This window comes from Xyrauchen texanus, chromosome 27, assembly GCF_025860055.1.
Source record: "Xyrauchen texanus isolate HMW12.3.18 chromosome 27, RBS_HiC_50CHRs, whole genome shotgun sequence".
Lineage (NCBI taxonomy): Eukaryota > Metazoa > Chordata > Actinopteri > Cypriniformes > Catostomidae > Xyrauchen > Xyrauchen texanus.
The window spans coordinates 12,048,906-12,065,770 of NC_068302.1; the positions used below are offsets into that span (position 1 = coordinate 12,048,906).

At 37.0% G+C, this 16,865-nt stretch overlaps 1 protein-coding gene across 2 annotated transcripts in view; it reads right to left on the reverse strand.

Annotated features, from left to right (window-relative positions):
* Window positions 1–822: 822 nt before the first annotated feature.
* Window positions 823–16,865, reverse strand: part of LOC127620824 (G protein-coupled receptor kinase 5-like) — an 83,130-nt gene continuing 67,087 nt past the window's right edge. Inside the window, exons 9-16 of one of the 2 annotated variants that reach the window (XM_052094080.1) lie at window positions 16,509–16,699; window positions 16,357–16,394; window positions 16,142–16,231; window positions 13,699–13,907; window positions 12,001–12,138; window positions 9,360–9,497; window positions 8,818–9,017; window positions 823–7,084 (exon numbers count right to left, since the gene is read on the reverse strand). In XM_052094080.1, the coding sequence (XP_051950040.1) occupies window positions 8,829–9,017; window positions 9,360–9,497; window positions 12,001–12,138; window positions 13,699–13,907; window positions 16,142–16,231; window positions 16,357–16,394; window positions 16,509–16,699 (993 nt within the window). In that variant the 3' untranslated portion in view covers window positions 823–7,084; window positions 8,818–8,828. The remainder of the gene's footprint in view (window positions 7,085–8,817; window positions 9,018–9,359; window positions 9,498–12,000; window positions 12,139–13,698; window positions 13,908–16,141; window positions 16,232–16,356; window positions 16,395–16,508; window positions 16,700–16,865) is intronic. The other variant, XM_052094079.1, reaches the window with a different exon arrangement.

A 16,865-nucleotide genomic window follows, 5' to 3' on the forward strand; every position in this document is an offset into this window, starting at 1 on the left:
GAAAAGGTGAACGCTACCACGGGGCCTGTGTAGTGCGAACAGTGATGCATCCTGAGACCATCCATTTGTGGGGATGCTTTTCATCCAAGGGAGTGGGCTCTCTCACAATTCTGCCCAAAAACACTGCCATGAATACAGAATGGTATCAAAACGTCCTGCAAGAGCAACTTCTCCCAATGATCCAGGAGCAATTTGGTGATGTTCTGTGCATTTTCCAGCATGATGGAGCACCATGTCACAAGGCAAGAGTGATAATGAAGTGGCATCATTTCATTACATTGAAATTTTGGATCTGTGGCCAGGCAAATCCCCGGATCTTAATCCCATAGAGAACCTGTGGTCAATCCTCAAAAGATGAGTGGACAAGCAGAAGCCCACAAATTGTGATCAACTCCGAGCACTAATAAGGATTTGGCACAGAAGCTGAAGCATGCCAGAGCGAATTGCAGAGGTTATGAAGAACAAGGGTCAACACTGTAAATATTGACTCTTTGCATATATTTAATGTTTTTTGTCAATAAAAGCCTTTAAAACTCATGAAATGCTTATCATTGTTTTCCAGTATACCGTAGAAACATGTGAAAAATAATCTACAAATACTGAAGCAGCAAACTTAACTCACAATATTTATCACTGCTTTTGGCCATGGCTGTACTGTACTTTGGAGTATTTCAACACCTCTTTAGTATTCCTTAACTTTTCTTTTCTGAATAGTGTAAAAAAAAAAAAAGAAAGAAAAAAAATTTAAAGACTCAAGATAGACTCTATTACAGATGTAATAGTGTACATTTATTCACTTCTATAAATCATATTTTCAAGATGAATTCATATATATATATATATATAAGTTTACTAACACATGACATATACTTCTTTGTTTATTACAAGACAAATGACTACTATATCACATTGATTTTCTGTGCAACTATGGTGAATAATCAGTATTCCATATGTGTACCCGTACACATTATACATGCTGTTTCTTACTCATGGTGGCGCTGATGTGTCAGTGATTGACTTGATACATTTGACATTGTTATTTGAATAAGCAACGTGGAAGTAAACTATAGCAAGTTTATCACATGAAAGGTATGATTTGGCTGTTTGTCATTAGGATGTACTACTGAAATTATGTAAATTAGTCTTAAAATGTGCTGGAGAAAATACATCGGTGTAGCCCAATATATGTATGACAGCCTGTTGTGTCTCATGAAATTTCAGTATGGAAGTAATGAATCCTGTTCTATATTTGTTGTATCATCTCTTTTATATATGAAAAATAAAACATTAAAAACGTCACAATATATTATTTTCAAATTTTCTTAATGTTTTGAAAGTTTGACACTGTCTGTGCATTTTCTAGGTCCATTTGTGATAGATATGCGTGCCGGGTCGTTAAAGACCTGAATATGTAATAATGTTTGGCAAAACACCCATACATTTAAGGGGTTAAAGGAAGATAGCACAAACACACTATTCAAGCAATACAACTTGTTAGGTTTCAAATTATAAAGCAATAGTATATAAGGACAAAAATGTGTTTGATAACTTTGTCAAATATTAGTGGAACATGTTCATATTTAATGTGATGAACTACTGTACACATGCGGTTACTATAAAACAATATGGTTGGTTTGAACTGATTCAGTTGTGGTTCCACACAATGTAAATGAGTTTCTATGGTATTAAAGTAAAATGTATGCTCTACTCAAATTCTTTGAGTAGCAAAAACCTAAATGAATGGAGTTAACTTAACTTCGGTTCAAAATACTCTATTGAACCTTGCAGCTTGTTGCTCACTAGCAACAAACACATTAGCATGTTATATGCATCTTTATGTAGGCCTATTGTATGACAAGATGTTGCTGAGAGTTTCCAGATACCCAACCAGTCATTATAATGATATTTCATATTTGCTTCATGAGAAATGCAATACACACTGATTTTAAAGACATGACGTACCCAACCTTCACCTAACCATTATAAATCCCAACATAACAGAACACTAAACAGTAACAAGTCACCTTGTTTGATTTTGTGTACATATACAATAAAATAACACTTCATTTAAAAATGTACTTACCCAGTCCAGTCCAATGTAAAGCATGCTGGGAACTGGAAATCCCCTACCTGGTTTCAGCAATACATTGATGCATAAACATAAATGTATTAAGATGATTTCAAGTGTACTACTGGTTTAGTATTTTCAATAGAGCTGCTTTCCATTTTTTTCCCTCTGTATGTGCTCAAGCAATGTAATGACATCCATACAAACAAATGTGTGCAGATACTTTTTTGGGGCTACTATGTCACCACTTTGATGACTTGTGACCAATTAGAACTCATAATAGTGGTTTCATTCACTAAGATGCAAGTATTCTGCATATCCAGGAAACATCATGTCACAGAGCACACCCATTTCAATGCTCTAACACAGTGGTTCCCAACCCTGTTCCTGGAGGTCCCCCAGCACTGCACATTTTGTATATCTCCTTCTCTCTCTCTCACACACACACACACACACCAAGTCTTGGAGTCTCCACTAATGAGAGGATGAGTTGAATCTGGGGTGTTTGATTAGGGAGCTATCCAAAATGTGCAGTGTTGGGAGACCTCTGTCAGCCTTGGTTTCAGTGCCAATGGAAAGTTTTCTAGTCTTATAAAAATACTGACTTAATGAATCTCGGTTTTCAGACTGACGTAAAGTCAACTTGTTCAAGAACATTCAAGCAATATCACGTGGGTGAATGTGGGTTTATGAGTGGAATTACCTTAACCCACAAACCTCAGAATGTCCCTCAGAGTAATTTATACTTAAGTCCTTAACCTTTATCAGATCATCTTTTCCTCAGAAGTGGGGAAACCTCAGCCACAGAATGTTGAAATGAAGAAACAGGTGTAAAGCAGAACCATTCAAATACCAACATACTTCACTTTTTCTATCCATATACTATTGCAATATTTGTGTTCATTTACCACTCATGGTACTCATGTTCATGTACTGAATGTTATCATATGTAATGCAAAACACAGGGTTGACACACCTGTTGACCAATACCATTGTTATTTTGTACTATTAATGTTGTACTTTTTCCAGTTTGCTTGTTATCACTGGAATTTTTGAAACTCATTTACAGAGGTTGCACTCAAAGACAGTACAGAAAACAGTATTTTAATAACTGATATGTCCATGACTGTTCCTATGAAGTTAAGATTTTCTTGAAATCACAATTTTAAATTCCTTATCATTTTCAGGTTTTCCATGACAGTTGGAACCCTGAAAAATACAAACACACTAACATTTTTTAAAGAACTACACCGGTATGTGTAGGCCAGCACAGGTTTTATTCAGAAGTACTTTGTCAGGTTTGGCTTCACATGCAATCAGTGTATTACAACACCTCATGTGAGTGCATGTTTGCATCGTGTGAATGACTGAAGTGACACACCAGTGCAAACGTATCATGGGCAATAACCTGGACTAGACTACTAAAAAGGAGGCACTTCATTGGTTTTTTTCCCCAGAATGTAGCTAAAACTCTCTTCAAGAAATGTACATAAAAAAAGTGAATCCAACAGCACCCATGTCCTCGGTTTCAAAACCTGATCGTCCCTTTAGCGACAAATACCAGATTCAAATCTCCAAATAATTACCACTCGTTCCCTTTTAGTTTGGTCATTGTTTTAAAGGCAAGTTCCCTTTTATGCAACCATTACATTTCTGTCACCACAAGGTCATTTCTCACATTGTTGTATGGAGAAAATACAGGAATTATATTTAAGCAACAAGTTCACTATCAGTCTAAGGACAAGTTCACCATCTTTTTCAAACTTCACAGCTGTTGCATGTTACATTTCCCTTGAAATGAAAGAGGCTTGGAAGAAATGGAGAGCTGCAGTTAGCAGAAGGTCATTAGGTCAACAATTTAATTTCAGACCTAACAATCTTCCATTATTCTACAAATAATGCTAGTTTACTGCAGCTCATTAGGCATTGGCTGTCACTAAACATCCTCGTCCAGTTAGGACACTTAGAATAGAAGTATGTTGACTTTATTGATAAAAAATGGTTTACCTTTCCTTTACGTATTCACTCTTTAAATTCAATAGGGATCACATCAACAATTATTTCCTAATATAGCATAAAATATCAGTTTACATCAGGCATTTTTAAGGTATAGTGCGCTATTAACACTTACTAAACCACCAATGCACCATATAGAAATAATATGCACAGTTTTACCTCTGCATATATAGGGGGAAGTTTGTCTAAATTGTCAAATCATCAAACTAATCAAGCTTTGTAATAACTGACCAACTGGGTTAAGAGAATAACCGGGTTAAGAAAAGTGGAAAAAGTGAGGAATATTCCCTGTAATCATAAGGACAAAAATGGTCAACATTGGCCAAAAGTTTTTAAAATAAGGGAAACGTATTTGCATGAATAATTTCTGACTCGATCAATTCTGAATTTAGTTTGAAACGGACCACAAATCAATCACACAACATACCCCAATGTGGCATTTAAAGCCTCACCACAGCTAACTACACAGAATTAACCCCCCTACATGTCAGTCTTTACCTCCATAAAGCAACTGTGACTGCACAGAGACACAGCTGACACATTGGTCCCACTTAATGACTACTGAATTTACAATGCAATGTGCCGTGCAATTTATGTAACATGTTGTAATGTCATAATACAGTGCAATAATCAGTTATTACACACTGTCCAAATGAGAAATAAAGTGAAATGTTTTAACCCACACTATATAAGGACATCACCTTGTGATCATCACAGTAAAACCTTCAGAGAACATTTCTGGCATGGTATTTTAAAGGGAATAAAAATTATTTCATAATTTACTCACCCTCACCCCATCCCGGATGTGGATGACTTACTTTCTTCTGCCGAACACAAAGTTTTTAGAAGAATATTTTACCTCTGCAGGTCCATATAATACAAGTGAATGGTGGCCAGAATTTTAAAGCTCCAAAAAGAACAAAGGCAGCATAAAAGTAATCCATTAAGACTCCAGTGGTTTAATCCATGTCTTCAGAAGTGATATGATAGGTGTGGGTGAGAAACAGATCAATATTTTATACTTTTTTTTATTTATTTTTTTTACAATAAATCTCCACTTCAACTTTCATATTCTTCTTTTGTTTTTGGCAATTTGCATTTTTCATCACCACCTATTGGGCAGGGAGGAGAATTTCTGGTAAAAAATTACTTAAATATTGATCTGTTTCTCACCCACACCGATCATATCAATTTAGAAGCTATGGATTTAACTACTGGAGTCGTATGGATTGCTTTTACAATGCATTTATGTACTTTTTGTTCCTTCAAAATGTTGGTACCTATTCACTTGCATTGTATGGACCTACCACAACAGAGCTGAGATATTCTTCTAAAAAACTGTGTTCAGCAAAACAAAAATAGTCATTCATTTCTAGGATGGCATGAGTAAATAATTAGAGAATTAAATTTTTTGGGTGAACTATTCCTTTAAATGTCATAACTGATACACTCAATGATTGGAAATGGCACTTAGCATATATATTTGTGAAATAATTTCAAGCCACCATGATAATACGCTTGATTTGTCATTTAAGTTGAATTAATGAACTTTGAGGCATATAAAAACCTTGTAAATGCAAGCTTACAACTCTTACATGACATGAAAGGTTGAGACACAATTATATTATGACAGCCAGATATCCTTTTCTTTTTTGAGTTGCTCTAGGTTACTGATAAACTACCCATTTATTAAAGAAACATTTACCTAACAAAGTTCCACATATTCTTTATGCAGGGCATCCCAATGTATCTTTAGGCCATTGCGTTCTGGATGTCCAAGTCTTTACAACTGGAAACCTAATTTTTAAAGGATTCTAATGTAGAGAGTACAAGTACAATTTATGTTAATCTGGGTTACTCAAATTTTATTAATTTCCTTTTTAAATAAGATTTTTTTTTTTTAATCCAGTGAAATAGTTTGTTAATATACGTTCGTGAACAAATATTTAAGTGATGAGATGAGAAGGACTCCCTAACCCGATATGTTGTACTGTGATTGGCTATGTTTCAGCTGGTTGACTACCTAAATCCATGCAGGATGTAATACATTTTTGTGGTGATCATTATGCCACAAATGTTGTCGATTGAGCTTAACTTGTATTGAACCCAGAACATTCCTTTAAGTCCAATGCGCAACTTTGTGAATTGGCCAAAGCTGGTAAATTCAGTTTGTTTTTGAGTAATTTCACATAACATACAAATGAAATAGGAGGGAAAGACATCCAGCTTAACAAAACTCGGATTCTTCTTGTGCTTTTAGGCCTTATGTCACTCTCTGGAACAAAATATGGAAATGGTTATTCAAATACATGTTTTCCTTTAATAAGCTCTATCTTTGGCCTGAGATTATTGAGGTTGAAGGTGTTTTGTGTAGACAGAAAGACAAAAAGGGAAGGTATTATGACAGGGATGAATGAAGAAAAAAAAAAAAAAAAAAGAGAGAGAGAGAGAGTTTGTGTGTGAGTGTGTGAGAAGAGTGTCTTAAGTTCACTATATAATCTGTCCTTCGCAAAACGATCAAAATTTTAAAAGCCCCCTTCCCGTTCCCTGTTGAGGCCTCTTCTTTGCTGATAAAATCCCCTGAATAATACGAGTTAATATTCTGTCATTGTCAGTGGCTCTTTACTGGTCCAGCAATCCTGAGGGAGCGTGAGGTGAAGGAATACAAGTCCTCCTTTCTGTCACAAATTGGATAAATAAAGGTCTTTTCGTCTCTTAACGGGAGTTTGTTTGGTCTCCTGTCTTCTCTGCAGGCCGTAGATGGTTAGTGTGGGCCAAGGTGAGAAAAATAGACTCTTCCATGTTCTAAAGAGCAGCCTTTAAAAGGGCAGAAGTTCGTTACTCTCATTTTATTCCTTTATTTCTCTTTATCGCTCACTTGTTTGTGTTCCCTGTAGTCCTGCAGCTGTCTGTCCACTAGGGGGCAGAGTTTGACATGGAGTCAACAGAGTTGACGCTGGAAGACAAGACCAGGCTGTGAGCGATGGTCACCTCTGGATGCTAAATGGAAATAAAACAATGATGATAAAAGAATGTTATCATATTAGAGGCAAAGCTTCAATGATGGACTCTTATATAAAGACATGGCAGCTGACGTAACATTTTAAGCAGTTTCAGCAAGGACTGTGGGATCACATGCTATGATTCACTGGTTTTACTATAGAATCCGGATTTTTACACGGGACATCAAGTGGCGAGCAAACACAGTAAAGAAATGATTTATTGTACTAAAGTAAATGAACAAATCTTGTCGTTCGAACAAACCATGCTAAACCTCACTGTATGTAAATCAGTTTTCAATGAAGTCTGGGTCATATTTTCTTTTATCTTGCATACAGTAGATTTGTTCATGGTTGAGGATGAGATAAATGTGTGTAAAAATACTCTTTTAGATAATAATTAGCTTCTTTTTTTGCTATCCTAACAGTACATACAGTAGACAATAAAAATCTGAAATGTTTTTTTTTTTGGTTCAAAAACCAGCAATTGAGAATCACTTTTACAGTGTCAAGAAAAAGTATGTGAACCCCTTGGAATTAGCTGGTTTTCTGCATTAATTGGTCATCAAATGTGATCTCATCTTCATCAGTCACAAGTATATACAAACACAATGTGCTTAAGCTAACAACACACAAACAGTTATAATCTTTCATGTCTTTATTGAACACATCCAAACGAATCATTCACAGTGCTGTGGAAAAAGTATGTGAACCCCTAGACTAATGACGTCAACAAAAGCTAATAAGAGTCTGGAGTTGGCAAACCTGGCATACAATTAATGAAATGAGATTGGAAGTGTGGGTACTCTTATAAAAAAAAAAAAAACACTCAAACATTTTGAGTTTGCTATTCATAAGAAGCATCTGCTGACGTAGACCATGCCTCACAAAAAAAGATCTCAGAAGACCTACGATCAATAATGGTTGCTTTGCATAAAGTTGGAAAGGGTTACAAAGTTACCCCAAAGAGCTTAGATATGAACCACTTGCCATCATCGAGGGGAAAATTCCCAAGTTTATCAAGATATCCTACAGGATAATGTCAAGGTGGCTGTGCACCAGCTAAGGCGATGTAGAATTTTGCTGATACAGCAAATCAACGACAGAAAGGCTTAAAAAAAAAAAAGAAGAAAATCCAACTTTTGATGTGGCCCAGTCAGACCTTAACCCAATAGAGATGCTGTGGAATGACCTCAAGAGAGCCATTGACACTGGACATCCTAAGAATATGGCTGAGCTGAAGCAGTTCTGTAGAGGGAGAATGGTCCAAAATTCCTTCTGAACGTTGTGCAGGTTTGATCCGCAGCTATTAATGCAGAAAACCAGCTAATTCCAAAGGGTTCACATACTTGCCACGGTGTAATGCATCTAAAACTAATATAAATGTTTCCAATTCTTTCATGATTATTAAAAATACAGTTTTAAGACCTCATTTTAATTGAGTGGCAACATGGAACATTTGTACTTTTAAAAATTCCTTTGTCACACCACAGTACCCTATAAAATGAATTGATGAAGGCAAACAGTGATACAAATGTCGAAAAACGTATAGATCTGACCAGTTAGACCTATGATATACAGTTTGGCCTGTGAATATATTTACACTTTAACCTAAAATATAGATGCTGAATTTAAAAAGGTTCATGTCATCTACCCATGTACAAAGCTTCAGCCTGATTGCTTGTGTTCTGCTCTACATGAATGAGTGTTTGGTGTCCCGATGGGGTGTTTAACCTGGTCTGTAGTTAACTATTGTATTCTCTGGGGTTTTCCTCTGTGGTGGAAGTGGAGGAGATCCTCACATGTCTCCTAAAGATCCTGTCCAGCAGGCTGCGGCGGGGTGGCTCGGGAGGCTGGTTCCAGTCCAGGTCAGGGGGCCGTGACCCCTGAGGCCCAAATACATTAAGGTCGCTGAAGCACTCAGTCTCGATCATCTGCAGCAGAGAGTGAGAGACATAAGAAGAGAAATACACAGACAGAAAAAACTGAAAATCATTCCTTGTAATGTTCTACATAATACAGATTTGGTCAATACATTGTTCCAGCAATGCTAAACTATAGCAATAAGCCATGAGAAGTTGTGCATTACAGTGACTCTTTGGAATGACATAAAGCAGATTGGCTTATTGCTTTTATTAAGCAATAAATTTTAATCAACAGTACACTCCATTGTTTTTCATTTCTATTCACAGCCAAACTACTGCCACAAAAACTTCATTCATTCATTCATTCATTCATTCAATGGTGACTGCAGGGGTTCTAGCACAGCTTCATACCTCGTTCTGCCATGGGATGGAGACACAGCCAGTGGCAAACTTGGAGTAGAAATCATTGTCTGTTTGGTCTAGGTTGACACCCTTAACAGTGGAGAACTGCTCAATGTCCAGAACATCTTTACAGTAGACCGCTCTTGGCTACAGAGGGGAAAAAAGAGAGGAAAAATAAAGATAAGTCATAAAGAGTAAAACGGGATAAGTAAATTTAACATTTAAGTCCTTGTGAAGTGCCTTGATGAGCGCAGTTTGATTTGGTGTTTTACGTTTTTCCTACTGAAACAGGAAGTTGGGGCAGGACATTTTGATATATAAATAAACTCTAGGAACATTCCTCACATCCCGCTCCCGAGTTGCCATGTCCCATTCGGAAGTGATAATCCCTATGCCCTATTCCATTCAAGGAAAATTTCAGATGCCTGAAATGTGATAATGGTCAGTCAGAACTCACTTTTAAGCGATTATTATTGGAAATTCCGCTTGGAACGACTCATGAATTGTGCTCCCTTCGAAGTGCCCTGCAAAGGCATGATCAGTGCCAGTTAGAACAGAGCCAGATGCGCTGAACAATATTAGGGGGAGTGTGCCTTCTTCTAGAAAGCATTTGATTTGACAAGGTTTCTCAATCTCCGTATGATGAGTCTATTTATCCAGAAGAGAGAGACTGCAGATTTTAAAAGCTTATATCTTCTGAAAACTAATTTTGTAAACGTTTAAAAGGAACACTAACATACAGATGACCTTAAAGCTTATAGATATGTACTACAAGCAGCAAATTTAATTAAATTAAAGAAACTCAACTTTAAGTTGTGTTTGCTAATATGGTAGTCATTTTGGACGTATTCTGACACCTAGTGGTGTGGAGACAGCATCATGCAAAAGCAAGTTTTTAGTTACCGTTTTCATCACGCAAATGCACTTTTCGCAGTAGCCATGAATAATTTATTAATGCGCAAATGTCTGATACTAGACACGTTACCGAGATAAAGTGAGTCGTTTTCTGCTAGAAAACATCAATTGATGTGACCCACTCCAAAACAAACCACATTTATAAGGGATCTGTTAGGGCTAGAGCAAGTTAACATCAATCTAAGTCTGTTGATTTACCGTGCTACCGTTCAGTTGATTAATTATATAAAAAAATGTATGCAATTAATCATGTCCCCGGACCGTAATTTGGAATATTCCTACCATCTGAGCAATTCAAGCTGAAGTAACACCTCTTTTCAGCAGGGGGCGGAAAAGTGAAAATCCAGCTGTATAGACAATGCTCAGCTGGCCCCCATCTTCACATAGATCTTCAACAGATCGCTGGTGAAATTCCCTGCTGCTTCAAATGCTCCACTATCATCCCTGTCCCAAAAACCCCCAAGATAAAAATGACTTAATGACTACAGACACATCGCTCTGAGATCTGTGGTCATGAAAACATTTGAGAGACTGGTGTTGGCCCACCTGAAGGACATCACCAGACCCTTTCTGGATTCCCTTCAATTTTCTTAAAGAGCAAACAGATCTGTTTGCTCTTTAAGTCAACATGGGATTGCATCATATCCTGCAACATCTGGACAGATCAGGGACATATGCAAGGATCCTTTTTGTGGCCTTCAGTTCAGCTTTCAACACCATCATCCCAGCTCTCCTATGGAATAAATTAACCCATCTCTCTGTTCCCACGAATCAGTGGATTGCCAGATTTCTGACGGACAGGCAGCAGCTAGTGAGACGGGGGAAATTCACTTCCAGCGCATTTAAGATCAGCTTAGTCAACTATTTTTATCCAACATACCTTACCTCTTTGGTCATTACATTCCCTTTCTTCTGTATATAATAGGTTTGTATTTGTAGATGCGTATATGTATATTTTTTGTCTTATTGTGTATTTCTATATATACACACACATTTATATTTTCTATTGACTTTTTATTATTATTATCATCATCTTTGTCTTGTTGCTGTATTGTATTGTGATGGCGCAAGAGCTCGTCTGCTTGTGTCTTTCAGCATGCATGTTAAAATGAGCGGAAGAAGAAATAGATCCCATCATGCACAAGTATTTGCTAATATAGCCTAATCCTTATATTTCACTTTCCCTTAGTTCGAATTTGCGCTCCATCAAATATTTTGAACGCAAGAACATAACACAGGTTTGTGTTGTTCTGCCTACTGAAGTGTTTTCTTCACTGTATAAACTGTGCGTTGCCATGCAGCTGAAGTTTCACTTACTGCCCTCTGGAGTAAACAGGTGGTACTGCAAGCTTGCATTTCTCAGGAGTCTTCCATATTACCATCCGGGGCTTTGCGATTTTTTTTACGCGTTATTTTTAGTCAAATTAATCGCACTGAATGAATGCGTTAAATTGACAGCCCTAATATGTAAAAATATATTCAGAATTATTTCATCTTTATATACTGAATAATTGTTATTTGGGGGGCTTTGCTGAAAATATTTATGTATACGATTAATGAATCAGCATGTCATGTAATTAAATCAATTAAAATTTGTAAGCGTTTAACAGCCCTTTTCAACATGTCAAAAGCATTATTCATTTGTTTACGGGTAAAACGTTTTACATGAAGATAATTTACCTTTAGAAGAGTGCACCTTTAAACTCCATCTAAACCAAATTCAAAAGGAACTCACGTCAGGCACAAAGGAAGGTTCCAGAATGCCGGCCTCTAATCTCTTGAAGTTGATGTTCTTGAAGAAGGGGTGGACTTTGACTCCAGCAGCTCCGTCCGCCTGGCAGCCGAGCCTCTGCTTGGGATCTTTGGCTAACAGCTGTGGGACAGGAACCAGAGAGCAGCCAGACAAATGTTAGGAACACAGGTTTGTACATTCTTTAAGAGTGGAATGTAACCTATTAAACCACAGCCAAGGTTAGTCATTGGCTTTGAAATATGAGGAAAAAGAGGTTGTGTGCCAAATGAAGACATTTAAATGGGACGCACATCCTAAAACTAGAGTTAGCAATCACAAACCAGACATCACAAAACTACAAACTAGGGCCAAGTTAGGCTGGGAATATTCTTGAGCTTTGTGACATGGTTAAGATCAACATGGATGCCTTTCACATGATACAACACTGAATTTCTATTCAAAGACAGTTAAAGGGAAAGATCACCAAAAACCCTCCCATCCAAACCCTTATGAATTTATTATGTTCAAGCTGTTCTTTTTGCCAAACCATAAAAGTTAATGGAAACTAAGCCTGACAAGCTCAAAGAATAACAACATGACAGCAACATAAAGTACATAAAAGTAGTTGATATACGCAAACATGGATGAGATTTGAGAGCTGTTGTAAAATGAAAGACTTGAGATTTGGTTTCTCACACAAATGTATGGGTTCAGAAGACTTCAAATGCACTGCATGAGTTGTATCGACTATTATGGAACTCTAATTACTTTTTTTTTTTTTTTTTTACATTTCTGGAGCTAGAAAAGATCAGGGTTCTGATTCATGACAAAAAAAAAAAAAAAAGATTTAAGTTCTTAGTATTATATATAACCATGTTTTCTAAAGTGAAATGATAGGTGTGGGTGAGAAACAGGTCAATATTTAAGTCCCTTTTCACTTTAAATCTCCACTTTCACTTTCTTCTTTTGTATTTGACGATTCACATTCTTCGTGCATATCGCCACCTATGGGACAGGGAGGTGAATTTATAGTCAAAAAGAACCTAAATATTGATCTGTTTCTCACCAACACCTGTCGTATCGCTTCTGAAGGATTAAACCACTGGAGTCTTATGGATTACTTTTATAATGCCTTTATGCTTTTTGGAGCTTCAAAGTTCGGTTTACAATTCACAAAAATCTTTGTTTGTGTACAGAAGAAAATAAATCATACACATCTGGGTTGGCATGAGGGTGAGTAAATGATGAGAAAATTTTAATTTTGGGGTGAACTATCCCTTTAAGTAAGAAAATAAGTGAATACAGCCCCCAGTCCCAATCCCCTTTGATTGTATGGAAAAAGCAGCCAACATTCTGCCAAACATTAGGATGAGCAAATGACAAAATATAAATTTTTGAGTAAACTATCTCTTCAAAGTTCTTTGCAATAAATTTAGATATAACAAACAACATTGAACTGAGCTGGACTAGAAAAGCTCATTATCAGCTACTTTCCCATTAGAAAACATGTGCAACAAGCCAGGGACATGAGCCAAATGTACAGATGTGACTCAACTTTGTGCTTTAAATCAATGAGACTCTACATCAGCCTCTATAGAGTGTTTGACTGAAGAAATAATGTACAAGCTCTCGGTTGTGCTCTACAGCATCATCTTGGATGGTGACCAGCATAGATACTGTCTGCTTTGTGTGTGGCCTCACCATCCTGCAGATGGCTTTGGTGTCTTCTGAAAACTTGTCGCTGTACTCCTCTTCTTCGTCCTGCACCCTCTTCTCCACCTCCTCCCTCTTCACTCGCTCTTTGCGAGCACGGAAAGGCGATCGCCCGGCGGTCATCTCGTAGATCAGACAACCCAACCCCCACCAGTCCGGACTCATGCTATACAGCTCGTTATTAATCACCTCTGGAGCTGTCCATCAATACAGATTCAGTTCATCAATCAATCATCATTTTAACGTTTGATATTGCCATCAATAGATACCTAATAGACATCTAATTAAATAAATACTTAAACTTAAAAACAAGAAATGGTGTGACCATATATTTAAAGTATTTATTATTAACATTTTCGATCACATGTCATTTCAAGCAGAACAATTTAAATGTATAGTTCACCCAAAAATTAGAATTATTTCATCATCTCTATCATTTACTCACCCTCATGTGATCCAAGATGTGTATAACTTTCTTTCTTCTGCAGAACTCAAATTAAGATTTTTAGAAGAATATTTCAGCTCTGTGGTTCCATACAATGCAAGTGAATAGTGACCAGAAATTTGAAGGTCAAATAATCACATAAAAACAGCATAAAAGTAATCCATATAACTCCAGTGGTTTAATCCATGTCTTCAGAAGCGATATGATAGGTGTGGGTTAGCAACAGATCAATATTTAAGTCCTTTTACTATAAATCTCCACATTCACACTTTTTTTTGGCAGTTCACATTCTTTGTGCATATTGCCACCTTCTGGACAGGGAGGAGAATTTATAGGACTTAAATATTGATCTGTGTCTCACCCACACCTATCATATCGCTTCTGAAGACATGGATTAAACACTGGAGTTTTATGGATTACTTTTATGCTGTTTTTATGTGATTATTTGACCATCAAATTTCTGGTCACCATTCACTTGCATTGTAAGGACCTACAGAGCTGAAATATTCTTCTACAAATCTTTGTGTTTTGCATGAGAAAGAAAGTCATACACATCTGGGATTTGCATGAGGGTGAGTAAATTGTGAGAATTTTTATTTTTGGGTGAACAATCCCTTTAAAATGTCAAAACTTGAAAGAATTTCTGTAACTATTTAAACAGTTTTCTTGTACAATTATTATGCATGCCGTTTTTTAAACTCACATTAACTCATTAAAGGCAAAGAATTATTAAAAATGCTGAAAACTAAAAAGTGACCAGTTACATGACCCAAGATATACACTTTCCCTTATACTTACAGTGGGGTTCACAAATCTAAAATATAATTTAAACCCGGCAATAATAAGTTAGTTTTAGGATTTAGAAAAAAATAAAAGAAACGATGTACAATTAAGAATTTTAAATATTTTTTTTCTCCCTAATTTTGAAGGCGTAATTCCCAATGCGCTCCAAGTCCTCGTGGTGGTGTAGTGACTCAACTCAATCCGGGTGGCGAAGGAAGAATCTCAGTTGCCTACGCATCTGAAACGTCAATCCTCGCATCTTATCAAGTGGCTTGTTGAGCGAGTCACCGCAGGGACAATGCGTGTGGAGGCTCACGCTATTCTCCGCAGCATCCACGCACCACCAAGTGCGAGCACCACATTGTGGCTGTGGCCTCCACAGGTCGCATTTGTCGGCCGCATACGTCATCAAGTCAGTCTCGTTTAAAACAAATTGTTGTCTTTTCTTTTCTTATTTTGTTATATATATGCACTTACATTTGTACAATTGTTAACCTTTTTTGCATTCCCAATAATAAATTAATAAAATACAAATGAAATGAGACAGCCTTGATGATGTATGCGGCCGACAAATGCGACCTCCGGAGGACGCATCCTTCCAAATGAGACACAGCCTGTAGCGACCAAGTGGAGGTTACCCAATGTGACGCTACTCACCCTAGCAACCGGGCAAATTTGGTTGTTTAGAAGTCCTGGCTGGAGTCACTCAGCACACCCTGGATTTGTCTCCAGGGGTGGAAGTCAGTGGTTTTATTCGCTAAGCAACCCAGGCCCCCAAGATTCTAGGTCACTGCTCATATAAGCAAATTGTACATATAAGACCTTTGTACAAAAGGTCACATTTCTTTTGTTGCAACTGAAGCACACTAGATGCTATCTGGAACATTATGAAATAGTGCTGGATAACATGATCATCTCTTTGCAAGAACACAAGGAGTACATACCAAATACTAACAGAATCTGAGAGTCATGTTCATTTTTCAATTGAACTTTTCGGTTAAAATGCTATACTGACAATATAATTTGCAATGAAGAGAAAAAAAAATGTTAATGAGAAAAATGCAAACCAGAAGAATTTTCACAAGTAGTTTAAGACTTTTGAACCCCACATTGAACCTACAATCTTGATTAATAAAAACAAATTTGTGGACATGTAATATGTCAACCTCCCATTTACAAATCAATACAGTTATAAAGCATTACCCATGTAGCCCACTGTCCCCACTCGGCCACGGATCGGCTCTCCATCAGGCACTTTAATGGCCAGCCCCAGGTCTGAAATCCGGATATGACCTACATTCAAAGAGAAGGAGAGATGAACAAACCAGATACAAAATCAAAATCCAATCAAATCAATGTCAAACCCAATGCAGTGACATATTAATATTATTTAATGGACAAAATATGGTTTGACTTACCATTGTCATCTAAGAGTATATTCTCTGGTTTTAAATCCCTAGAAAGAACAAATATGAATGTTAAACTGAAAACGTGACTTAATTTTATGATCAGTTCATAAAGTTGGATGAACTGGAGATTGGTTAAGATCCAGACTCTGCCCCACTCCCACCTGTAGACGATAGACTCTTGATGCAAATGATCTAGACCGCAGCAGATCTCAGCGCCGTAGAACCGCACACGCTCCTTCTCAAAGCCTGGAGTTCCCATGTTATAGATGTGAAACTTCAGATCCCCTCCGTTCATTAAGGTCAGTACCAGACACAGGGCATCTTTGGTCTCATAGGCATATGCTAAACTCACCTGAAAACAGCAGAAAATGACTAAAATCACAAGTGCAAATAAATAATGCAGGTCATTTACGTTTTTGTTTTCCATTAAGTTCTGTATATGATCTATTTGATGTTCTGGACCCACATTACTTTCATTCATGCACCACTAGGAGAAAGTTTGAAGAATGTTGATGCTG